The 12,400-nt window shown below is 47.3% G+C and overlaps 1 protein-coding gene across 2 annotated transcripts in view; it reads right to left on the bottom strand.

Moving 5' to 3' along the window:
* ZBTB8A (zinc finger and BTB domain containing 8A) overlaps positions 1-12,046 on the bottom strand; it is a 69,055-nt gene extending 57,009 nt beyond the window's left edge. Inside the window, exons 1-2 of one of the 2 annotated variants that reach the window (XM_075336164.1) lie at positions 11,696-12,046; positions 11,484-11,591 (exon numbers count right to left, since the gene is read on the bottom strand). In XM_075336164.1, coding sequence (XP_075192279.1) covers positions 11,484-11,494 — 11 coding nt within the window. In that variant the 5' untranslated portion in view covers positions 11,495-11,591; positions 11,696-12,046. The remainder of the gene's footprint in view (positions 1-11,483; positions 11,592-11,695) is intronic. The other variant, XM_075336165.1, reaches the window with a different exon arrangement.
* Positions 12,047-12,400: the final 354 nt, after the last annotated feature.

Genomic DNA, 12,400 nt, shown 5'->3' with positions numbered 1-12,400 from the left:
CTTTCGGCCACTGATCTCACACCACATTTACATACCTAGTGATGCCACACATCAAATTCAGATCACTCCAGCCTGGCCAAAACAGGTTCTGGGCCTCAGAACTGGCATCAAAGTGGGCAGAACCCCAGTTTTCACAGATTTGAATAAGTAACTGGTGTTTTTGAGGGGTTAAATGGCTTTGGGCCACTGATCTCACACCACACTTACATACCTAGTGATGCCACACATCAAATTCAGATCACTCCAGCCTGGCCCAAACAGGTTCTGGGCATCAGAACTGGCATCAAAGTGGGCAGAACCCCAGTTTTCACAGATTTGAATAAGTAACTGGTGTTTTTGAGGGGTTAAATGGCTTTGGGCCACTGATCTCACACCACATTTACATACCTAGTGATGCCACACATCAAATTCAGATCACTCCAGCCCGGCCCAAACAGGTTCTGGGCATCAGAACTGGCATCAAAGTGGGCACACAGCCAATTTTCACAGATTTGAATAAGTAACTGATGTTTTTGAGGGGTTAAATGGCGTTGAGCCACTGATCTCACACCACATTTACATACCTAGTGATGCGACAAATCAAATTCAGATCACTCCAGCCTGGCCCAAACAGGTTCTGGGCATCAGAACTGGCATCAAAGTGGGCACACAGCCAATTTTCACAGATTTGAATAAGTAACTGGTGTTTTTGAGGGGTTAAATGGCTTTGGGCCACTGATCTCACACCACATTTACATACCTAGTGATGCCACACATCAAATTCAGATCACTCCAGCCTGGCCCAAACAGGTTCTGGGCATCAGAACTGGCATCAAAGTGGGCAAAACCCCAGTTTTCACAGATTTGAATAAGTAACCAGTGTTTTTGAGGGGTTAAATGGCTTTAAGCCACTGATCTCACACCACATTTACATACCTAGTGATGCCACACATAAAATACAGATCACTTTAGCCTGGCCCAAACAGGTTCTGGGCATCAGAACTGGCATCAAAGTGGGCAAAACCCCAGTTTTCACAGATTTGAATAAGTAACCAGTGTTTTTGAGGGGTTAAATGGCTTTGGGCCACTGATCTCACACCACATTTACATACCTAGTGATGCCACACATCATATTCAGATCACTCCAGCCTGGCCCAAACAGGTTCTGGGCATCAGAACTGGCATCAAAGTGGGCACACAGCCAATTTTCACAGATTTGAATAAGTAACTGGTGTTTTTGAGGGGTTAAATGGCTTTGGGCCACTAACCTCACACCACATTTACATACCTAGTGATGCCACACATCAAATTCAGATCACTCAAGCCTGGCCCAAACAGGTTCTGGGCATCAGAACTGGCATCAAAGTGGGCACACAGCCAATTTTCACAGTTTTGAATAAGTAACTGGTGTTTTTGAGGGGTTAAATGGCTTTGGGCCACTGATCTCACACCACATTTACATACCTAGTGATGACACACATCAAATTCAGATCACTCCAGCCTTGCCCAAACAGGTTCTGGGCATCAGAACTGGCATCAAAGTGGGCAAAAACCCAGTTTTACAGATTTGAATAAGTAACTGGTGTTTTTGAGGGGTTAAATGGCTTTGGGCCACTGATCTCACACCACATTTACATACCTAGTGATGACACACATCAAATTCAGATCACTCCAGCCTGGCCCAAACAGGTTCTGGGCATCAGAACTGGCATCAAAGTGGGCAAAAACCCAGTTTTACAGATTTGAATAAGTAACTGGTGTTTTTGAGGGGTTAAATGGCTTTGGGCCACTGATCTCACACCACATTTACATACCTAGTGATGACACACATCAAATTCAGATCACTCCAGCCTGGCCCAAACAGGTTCTGGGCATCAGAACTGGCATCAAAGTGGGCAAAAACCCAGTTTTACAGATTTGAATAAGTAACTGGTGTTTTTGAGGGGTTAAATGGCTTTCGGCCACTGATCTCACACCACATTTACATACCTAGTGATGCCACACATCAAATTCAGATCACTCCAGCCTGGCCAAAACAGGTTCTGGGCCTCAGAACTGGCATCAAAGTGGGCAGAACCCCAGTTTTCACAGATTTGAATAAGTAACTGGTGTTTTTGAGGGGTTAAATGGCTTTGGGCCACTGATCTCACACCACACTTACATACCTAGTGATGCCACACATCAAATTCAGATCACTCCAGCCTGGCCCAAACAGGTTCTGGGCATCAGAACTGGCATCAAAGTGGGCAGAACCCCAGTTTTCACAGATTTGAATAAGTAACTGGTGTTTTTGAGGGGTTAAATGGCTTTGGGCCACTGATCTCACACCACATTTACATACCTAGTGATGCCACACATCAAATTCAGATCACTCCAGCCCGGCCCAAACAGGTTCTGGGCATCAGAACTGGCATCAAAGTGGGCACACAGCCAATTTTCACAGATTTGAATAAGTAACTGATGTTTTTGAGGGGTTAAATGGCGTTGAGCCACTGATCTCACACCACATTTACATACCTAGTGATGCCACACATCAAATTCAGATCACTCCAGCCTGGCCCAAACAGGTTCTGGGCATCAGAACTGGCATCAAAGTGGGCAAAACCCAAGTTTTCACAGATTTGAATAAGTAACCAGTGTTTTTGAGGGGTTAAATGGCTTTGGGCCACTGATCTCACACCACATTTACATACCTAGTGATGCCACACATAAAATACAGATCACTTTAGCCTGGCCCAAACAGGTTCTGGGCATCAGAACTGGCATCAAAGTGGGCAAAACCCCAGTTTTCACAGATTTGAATAAGTAACCAGTGTTTTTGAGGGGTTAAATGGCTTTGGGCCACTGATCTCACACCACATTTACATACCTAGTGATGCCACACATCAAATTCAGATCACTCCAGCCTGGCCCAAACAGGTTCTGGGCATCAGAACTGGCATCAAAGTGGGCAAAAACCCAGTTTTACAGATTTGAATAAGTAACTGGTGTTTTTGAGGGGTTAAATGGCTTTCGGCCACTGATCTCACACCACATTTACATACCTAGTGATGCCACACATCAAATTCAGATCACTCCAGCCTGGCCAAAACAGGTTCTGGGCCTCAGAACTGGCATCAAAGTGGGCAGAACCCCAGTTTTCACAGATTTGAATAAGTAACTGGTGTTTTTGAGGGGTTAAATGGCTTTGGGCCACTGATCTCACACCACACTTACATACCTAGTGATGCCACACATCAAATTCAGATCACTCCAGCCTGGCCCAAACAGGTTCTGGGCATCAGAACTGGCATCAAAGTGGGCAGAACCCCAGTTTTCACAGATTTGAATAAGTAACTGGTGTTTTTGAGGGGTTAAATGGCTTTGGGCCACTGATCTCACACCACATTTACATACCTAGTGATGCCACACATCAAATTCAGATCACTCCAGCCCGGCCCAAACAGGTTCTGGGCATCAGAACTGGCATCAAAGTGGGCACACAGCCAATTTTCACAGATTTGAATAAGTAACTGATGTTTTTGAGGGGTTAAATGGCGTTGAGCCACTGATCTCACACCACATTTACATACCTAGTGATGCCACACATCAAATTCAGATCACTCCAGCCTGGCCCAAACAGGTTCTGGGCATCAGAACTGGCATCAAAGTGGGCAAAACCCAAGTTTTCACAGATTTGAATAAGTAACCAGTGTTTTTGAGGGGTTAAATGGCTTTGGGCCACTGATCTCACACCACATTTACATACCTAGTGATGCCACACATAAAATACAGATCACTTTAGCCTGGCCCAAACAGGTTCTGGGCATCAGAACTGGCATCAAAGTGGGCAAAACCCCAGTTTTCACAGATTTGAATAAGTAACCAGTGTTTTTGAGGGGTTAAATGGCTTTGGGCCACTGATCTCACACCACATTTACATACCTAGTGATGCCACACATCAAATTCAGATCACTCCAGCCTGTTTGGGCCAGGCTGGAGTGATCTGAATTTGATGTGTGACATCACTAGGTATGTTAATGTGGTGTGAGATCAGTGGCCCAAAGCCATTTAACCCCTCAAAAACACCAGTTACTTATTCAAATCTGTAAAACTGGGTTTTTGCCCACTTTGATGCCAGTTCTGATGCCCAGAACCTGTTTGGGCCAGGCTGGAGTGATCTGAATTTGATGTGTGGCATCACTAGGTATGTAAATGTGGTGTGAGATCAGTGGCCCAAAGCCATTTAACCCCTCAAAAACACCAGTTACTTATTCAAATCTGTAAAACTGGGTTTTTGCCCACTTTGATGCCAGTTCTGATGCCCAGAACCTGTTTGGGCCAGGCTGGAGTGATCTGAATTTGATGTGTGGCATCACTAGGTATGTAAATGTGGTGTGAGATCAGTGGCTCAAAGCCATTTAACCCCTCAAAAACACCAGTTACTTATTCAAATCTGTGAAAACTGGGTTTTTTCCCACTTTGATGCCAGTTCTGATGCCCAGAACCTGTTTGGGCCAGGCTGGAGTGATCTGAATTTGATGTGTGGCATCACTAGGTATGTAAATGTGGTGTGATATCAGTGGCCCAAAGCCATTTAACCCCTCAAAAACACTGGTTACTTATTCAAATCTGTGAAAACTGGGTTTTTGCCCACTTTGATGCCAGTTCTGATGCCCAGAACCTGTTTGGGCCAGGCTAAAGTGATCTGTATTTTATGTGTGTTATCACTAGGTATGTAAATGTGGTGTGAGATCAGTGGCCCAAAGCCATTTAACCCCTCAAAAACACTGGTTACTTATTCAAATCTGTGAAAACTGGGGTTTTGCCCACTTTGATGCCAGTTCTGATGCCCAGAACCTGTTTGGGCCAGGCTAAAGTGATCTGAATTTGATGTGTGTCATCACTAGGTATGTAAATGTGGTGTGAGATCAGTGGCCCAAAGCCATTTAACCCCTCAAAAACACTGGTTACTTATTCAAAGCTGTGAAAACTGGGGTTTTGCCCACTTTGATCCCAGTTCTGATGCCCAGAACCTGTTTGGGCCAGGCTAAAATGATCTGAATTTGATGTGCGACATCACTAGGTATGTAAATGTGGTGTGAGATCAGTGGCCCAAAGCCATTTAACCCCTCAAAAACACTGGTTACTTATTCAAATCTGTGAAAACTGGTTTTTTGCCCACTTTGATGCCAGTTCTGATGCCCAGAACCTGTTTGGGCCAGGCTGGAGTGATCTGAATTTGATGTGTGGCATCACTAGGTATGTAAATGTGGTGTGAGATCAGTGGCCCAAAGCCATTTAACCCCTCAAAAACACTGGTTACTTATTCAAATCTGTGAAAACTGGGGTTTTGCCCACTTTGATGCCAGTTCTGATGCCCAGAACCTGTTTGGGCCAGGCTGGAGTGATCTGAATTTGATGTGTGGCATCACTAGGTATGTAAATGTGGTGTGAGATCAGTGGCCCAAAGCCATTTAACCCCTCAAAAACACTGGTTACTTATTCAAATCTGTGAAAACTGGGTTTTTGCCCACTTTGATGCCAGTTCTGATGCCCAGATCCTGTTTGGGCCAGGCTGGAGTGATCTGAATTTGATGTGTGGCATCACTAGGTATGTAAATGTGGTGTGAGATCAGTGGCCCAAAGCCATTTAACCCCTCAAAAACACCAGTTAGTTATTCAAATCTGTGAAAACCGGGGTTTTGCCCACTTTGATGCCAGTTCTGATGCCCAGAACCTGTTTGGGCCAGGCTAAAGTGATCTGAATTTGATGTGCGACATCACTAGGTATGTAAATGTGGTGTAAGATCAGTGGCCCAAAGCCATTTAACCCCTCAAAAACACTGGTTACTTATTCAAATCTGTGAAAACTGGGTTTTTGCCCACTTTGATGCCAGTTCTGATGCCCAGAACCTGTTTGGGCCAGGCTGGAGTGATCTGAATTTGATGTGTGGCATCACTAGGTATGCAAATGTGGTGTGAGATCAGTGGCCCAAAGCCATTTAACCCCTCAAAAACACAAGTTACTTATTCAAATCTGTGAAAACTGGGGTTTTGCCCACTTTGATGCCAGTTCTGATGCCCAGAACCTGTTTGGGCCAGGCTAAAGTGATCTGAATTTGATGTGCGACATCACTAGGTATGTAAATGTGGTGTGAGATCAGTGGCCCAAAGCCATTTAACCCCTCAAAAACACTGGTTACTTATTCAAATCTGTGAAAACTGGGTTTTTGCCCACTTTGATGCCAGTTCTGATGCCCAGAACCTGTTTGGGCCAGGCTGGAGTGATCTGAATTTGATGTGTGGCATCACTAGGTATGTAAATGTGGTGTGATATCAGTGGCCCAAAGCCATTTAACCCCTCAAAAACACTTGTTACTTATTCAAATCTGTGAAAACTGGGATTTTGCCCACTTTGATGCCAGTTCTGATTCCCAGAACCTGTTTGGGCCAGGCTAAAGTGATCTGAATTTGATGTGCGACATCACTAGTTATGTAAATGTGGTGTGAGATCAGTGGCCCAAAGCCATTTAACCCCTCAAAAACACTGGTTACTTATTCAAATCTGTGCAAACTGGGTTTTTGCCCACTTTGATGCCAGTTCTGATGCCCAGAACCTGTTTGGGCCAGGCTGGAGTGATCTGAATTTGATGTGTGGCATCACTAGGTATGTAAATGTGGTGTGAGATCAGTGGCCCAAAGCCATTTAACCCCTCAAAAACACTGGTTACTTATTCAAATCTGTGAAAACTGGGGTTTTGCCCACTTTGATGCCAGTTCTGATGCCCAGATCCTGTTTGGGCCAGGCTAAAGTGATCTGGATTTGATGTGTGGCATCACTAGGTATGTAAATGTGGTGTGAGATCAGTGGCCCAAAGCCATTTAACCCCTCAAAAACACCAGTTACTTATTCAAATCTGTGAAAATTGGCTGTGTGCCCACTTTGATGCCAGTTCTGATGCCCAGAACCCCTTTGGGCCAGGCTGGAGTGATCTGAATTTGATGTGTGGCATCACTAGGTATGTAAATGTGGTGTGAGATCAGTGGCCCAAAGCCATTTAACCCCTCAAAAACACTGGTTACTTATTCAAATCTGTGAAAACTGGGGTTTTGCCCACTTTGATGCCAGTTCTGATGCCCAGATCCTGTTTGGGCCAGGCTAAAGTGATCTGGATTTGATGTGTGGCATCACTAGGTATGTAAATGTGGTGTGAGATCAGTGGCCCAAAGCCATTTAACCCCTCAAAAACACCAGTTACTTATTCAAATCTGTGAAAATTGGCTGTGTGCCCACTTTGATGCCAGTTCTGATGCCCAGAACCCCTTTGGGCCAGGCTGGAGTGATCTGAATTTGATGTGTGGCATCACTAGGTATGTAAATGTGGTGTGAGATCAGTGGCCCAAAGCCATTTAACCCCTCAAAAACACTGGTTACTTATTCAAATCTGTGAAAACTGGGGTTTTGCCCACTTTGATGCCAGTTCTGATGCCCAGATCCTGTTTGGGCCAGGCTAAAGTGATCTGGATTTGATGTGTGGCATCACTAGGTATGTAAATGTGGTGTGAGATCAGTGGCCCAAAGCCATTTAACCCCTCAAAAACACCAGTTACTTATTCAAATCTGTGAAAATTGGCTGTGTGCCCACTTTGATGCCAGTTCTGATGCCCAGATCCCCTTTGGGCCAGGCTGGAGTGATCTGAATTTGATGTGTGGCATCACTAGGTATGTAAATGTGGTGTGAGATCAGTGGCCCAAAGCCATTTAACCCCTCAAAAACACTGGTTACTTATTCAAATCTGTGAAAATTGGCTGTGTGCCCACTTTGATGCCAGTTCTGATGCCCAGAACCCCTTTGGGCCAGGCTGGAGACACTTGAGTTTGATTAGAGGCATCACTAGATATGCAATTTTGGTGTTAGATTAGTGGCCCAAAGCCATTTAACCCTTTCACTAACATACTTCGGTGCCCACTTTGATGCCCATTTTTTTGCCAGTTTTTGTAATCTTCGCAGCTGGTTTTGAGTGTATGTATATTAGGGCTCATCAGTGCATTGTATTTTGTTATTGTGATGTGTCATTTTTGTTGATAAATGCATAAAAAACTGAAAAAACTAAATTGCCGAATAAGAAACTGACGAATAAGAAACCAACTTCAGCCCTGAATAAGAAACTGGACGAATAAGAAACCAACTTCAGCATCGTGCTGCTTAGTGTAGTTTTGATAAAAATCACTGATTAATCAGCAGTAGATCATCATTAGATGACTATTTGGAGCTATTCTGTTAGATTCTGTTGGAGTTTCTAATTCTTTCTATTCTAGCTATCAATTATCCTATCATATTTTGGTTTCTCCTTTAAAAAACGCATTAACAAAAACGCCATACGTTTTTTGGGCCACAAGCTGCGACCACAGGATAAAAAGATGCACGAAGATGCAAGATACACTCAAGATGCAGCATGCGGACATAGCCTAATACTTTGCTGGGTATATTACCATCGCATTACCTTATGTTATCCATATTCTTCCCACCTTACAATATAAGGCTAGCCCTGCTAAATATAATTTGGTGCCATCTGTTCTAATGCTAATTAATATTCTTCTTTCATGCTACGTCAGCTGTTCATACCTATATGGTACGAGCTGTATAATTCTTTACCTGGTGATCTACTCTGCATTAACTGATCTTCTGTTTTCATGTCCTGTATACTCAACAATGTTTACATATATTATACTTTTAGGATCGCTACTTCCAATAGGTGGCGCTGTGCTAGAGTTTGTCTCCTTTACTGGAGAGACAATTTGAATATTTACATATATTTTTGAAATTTGTGTTTGTTTTTTTAATGACATTCATTATTTCATTATTTTCCTTTTTGTGACACTAAGGGACTTGAAGCAATATTCCCTAGTCAGCTTGTATAGTTCTTTGGAATATATGGTATAGTGTTGCACTGATAGGCATGCTCTTGTAGGTTGTCTAAGGCTGCTTTCACACATCCGTTTTTTTTCTGTCATGCACAATCCAGCGAAGTGCGGATAAAACTGATCTGGCGCCGGATCAATTTTATTTCCCACTAGCTGTAGTACCTGGGTGTTGCCCGGGATTGTAACTGTCTCTATGTCTGTCTCTTTCGTTGTATGTCGGTTTCTATCTCTCGGTCTGTATTTGCATCAGTCTGTCTCTATCTCTGTGTCTGTCTCTTTCCCCGTCTCCCCACCGACATCATATTACCTCACACAGAAGCTTCTTATACTAACAGTTTATTTTGTTCCTATAGCAACCACTGACAGTTGCCATTAATAGCCTGTGGCTCCTACCTCCATTCAGTTTAATGGAGGCAGGATTTTAGAGAGTAACCGTAAAACGCAGGGGTTAAATTTTCCCGTCAAAACATAGTCTATGATGTTCCCCGAGTCACATGAGGAGTCTGTGCAAAATTTTGTGATTGTAAATGCGACGGTGCGGATTTCTTTAGTGGACATACATACATACATACAGCTTTATATATTAGATTGACTTGTATTAGCTCTGGATTGTGCCGGATGGCCTTGTGTTGCATTTGGCATCTGCCGGATCCGGCAAAATGTCTTCGCCCGCCTGCTAGAAAGGACGCAGCATGGAATGTTTTTTTGACAACGGCAAAAAAAAACAGACCACGCCGGATCTGGCGCCAACCGGCATGTTGTATAATGGAATCCTATATGACTGAATGCGTTTTATTAAACGGAGCATGATCAGTATCACAACGGATCCGTTGAAAAACGGAAGAAACGGATGGAAAAAAATGATGCGGCAGATCAGTTTTTTTCGACGGATCCATCGCATTAGTTTTTCTACCGGATTGTGCCTGATGGCAAAAAACTGATGTGTGAAAGTAGCCTAAGCGGACACCAGTTAGCCCCCCAGCTGCCAGGGAAACCAAGAATGACATGGTGCAGATAGGCTGACACAGGAAGCTTCTTCTCCTGGAAGCACCTTACATTCTGGGGTGCACGGACAGAACATGCATCAGCCGCAATGCTTGGCTTGTTAACAACTACAATGTATCCAGATCTGGGCAATGCTTTAAGTGGGAAAAACCCAACCTGATCTGTGCAATCCCACCATATAAAAAAAGTGACCCCAGCCTAATCTGTGCATCCCCGCCGTTGTGACCTCGGCCTGATCTGTGCAATCCTGCCATATGGCAGCACCCCACTATTAAAGTGCAGGTAATTAAGGGGAAAGCTTTAGTCTGAGCTAAAAATAAGCATAGTCTCTGCTGTATCCTCCCCTGACTTGATGCATACCAGTAGACCAATACAGGCACTGCATTGGTGGTGACACAGAACACATGCCCCAGCAGTGCTGCCCCAGGTATAGGGGCAGAGCCGTGTACTGAGCCCCCTCGGCCCCCCAGGTATCGGGGCAGAACCGTGTACTGAGCCCCCTCGGCCCCCCAGGTATCGGGGCAGAGCCGTGTACTGAGCCCCCTCGGCCCCCCAGGTATCGGGGCAGAGCCGTGTACTGAGCCCCCTCGGCCCCCCAGGTATCGGGGCAGAACCGTGTACTGAGCCCCCTCGGCCCCCCAGGTATCGGGGCAGAACCGTGTACTGAGCCCCCTCGGCCCCCCAGGTATCGGGGCAGAGCCGTGTACTGAGCCCCCTCGGCCCCCCAGGTATCGGGGCAGAGCCGTGTACTGAGCCCCCTCGGCCCCCCAGGTATCGGGGCAGAGCCGTGTACTGAGCCCCCTCGGCCCCCCAGGTATCGGGGCAGAGCCGTGTACTGAGCCCCCTCGGCCCCCCAGGTATCGGGGCAGAGCCGTGTACTGAGCCCCCTCGGCCCCCCAGGTATCGGGGCAGAGCCGTGTACTGAGCCCCCTCGGCCCCCCAGGTATCGGGGCAGAGCCGTGTACTGAGCCCCCTCGGCCCCCCAGGTATCGGGGCAGAGCCGTGTACTGAGCCCCCTCGGCCCCCCAGGTATCGGGGCAGAGCCGTGTACTGAGCCCCCTCGGCCCCCCAGGTATCGGGGCAGAGCCGTGTACTGAGCCCCCTCGGCCCCCCAGGTATCGGGGCAGAGCCGTGTACTGAGCCCCCTCGGCCCCCCAGGTATCGGGGCAGAGCCGTGTACTGAGCCCCCTCGGCCCCCCAGGTATCGGGGCAGAGCCGTGTACTGAGCCCCCTCGGCCCTAGCCATCTACCACTGACACCACAATAGCTGTCACACAGGCAAAATGAACCCTTATAACAGGCCACTGACTGGTGGAGTGACGTGTCAATCACAGCAGCACCTAGTCTATAACTGCAATTGCTATTGGCCACCATCCTCGCCGGTAAAGGCGGGACTAAGGGCGGGCACAGCCATTCGCTCCGCTATCTGTCACTCAAGAAGAGGCGGAATGTTAGCACCGTAGAAACGTAATTGGAAGCCAATGCTGCCTGTCATATGCCACACCCTTACCGGGAGATTCGGTGCCGGTGCATTGCTACTACCGTTGCCCCCCTTCCACCCTTTATGCCATTTCTAATATTCGTCCGTTACCTTCCTTCCATCAGCCGGTCTCAGTGACCCGAATCCCACAGTCCCCGGTCCATGTCGGCGGTGCGTTCTGAAGCCCGGGCTGCTCAGCAGTGTGATGCTGCGATAGTCCTGCAGGAAATATGCTGACATTCACACCTCGCCCGCCCCCGGGTCACCTGAGACCGTGCACTGCTCTCCCGGCTGCAGTATCCCCGCGCCACAGACATACGTACCCAGGACACCGCCCCCTTTCGGGTGTTCTGTCGCCTCCGCTTCCCGTCTCACCCGCTTTTCTCCGGTGTTGTTTCCGTCGCCCGAATGTTCGGACAAAGACCCGTCACGTGACGACGCCCGAGGGCTGAGACTGTCTTAAAGGGGCCGCGCCTAAGGGGGGTGTGCAGACACCCGGAGGAGTGGCGTGCCTGTGCGAAAGGCATGTGGTGACCCGGGTGGGGGATACTGGCACAGTACAGGGCCAACGTTTTATCCTGCAAATCGGCAACACTAACGTGCAGAAACCCCACAATATAATACATCATCTGTGTGCAATGTAGGGTGAGACCAGGCCTGCAGAAATGGGGGTGTGTGCTGCCACTGGGCAGACATGGGGGTGTGTGCTGGCACTGGGCAGACATGAGGAATGTGCTGCCACTGGGCAGACATGGGGGTGTGTGCTGGCACTGGGCAGACATGGGGGTGTGTGCTGCCACTGGGCAGACATGGGGGTGTGTGCTGGCACTGGGCAGACATGGGGGTGTGTGCTGGCACTGGGCAGACATGGGGGTGTGTGCTGGCACTGGGCAGACATGGGGGTGTGTGCTGGCACTGGGCAGACATGGGGGTGTGTGCTGCCACTGGGCAGACATGGGGGTGTGTGCTGCCACTGGGCAGACATGGGGGTGTGTGCTGCCACTGGGCAGACATGGGGGTGTGTGCTG

Source organism: Anomaloglossus baeobatrachus, chromosome 2, assembly GCF_048569485.1.
Source record: "Anomaloglossus baeobatrachus isolate aAnoBae1 chromosome 2, aAnoBae1.hap1, whole genome shotgun sequence".
Lineage (NCBI taxonomy): Eukaryota > Metazoa > Chordata > Amphibia > Anura > Aromobatidae > Anomaloglossus > Anomaloglossus baeobatrachus.
This window is presented reverse-complemented; position numbering and strand designations above follow the sequence as displayed.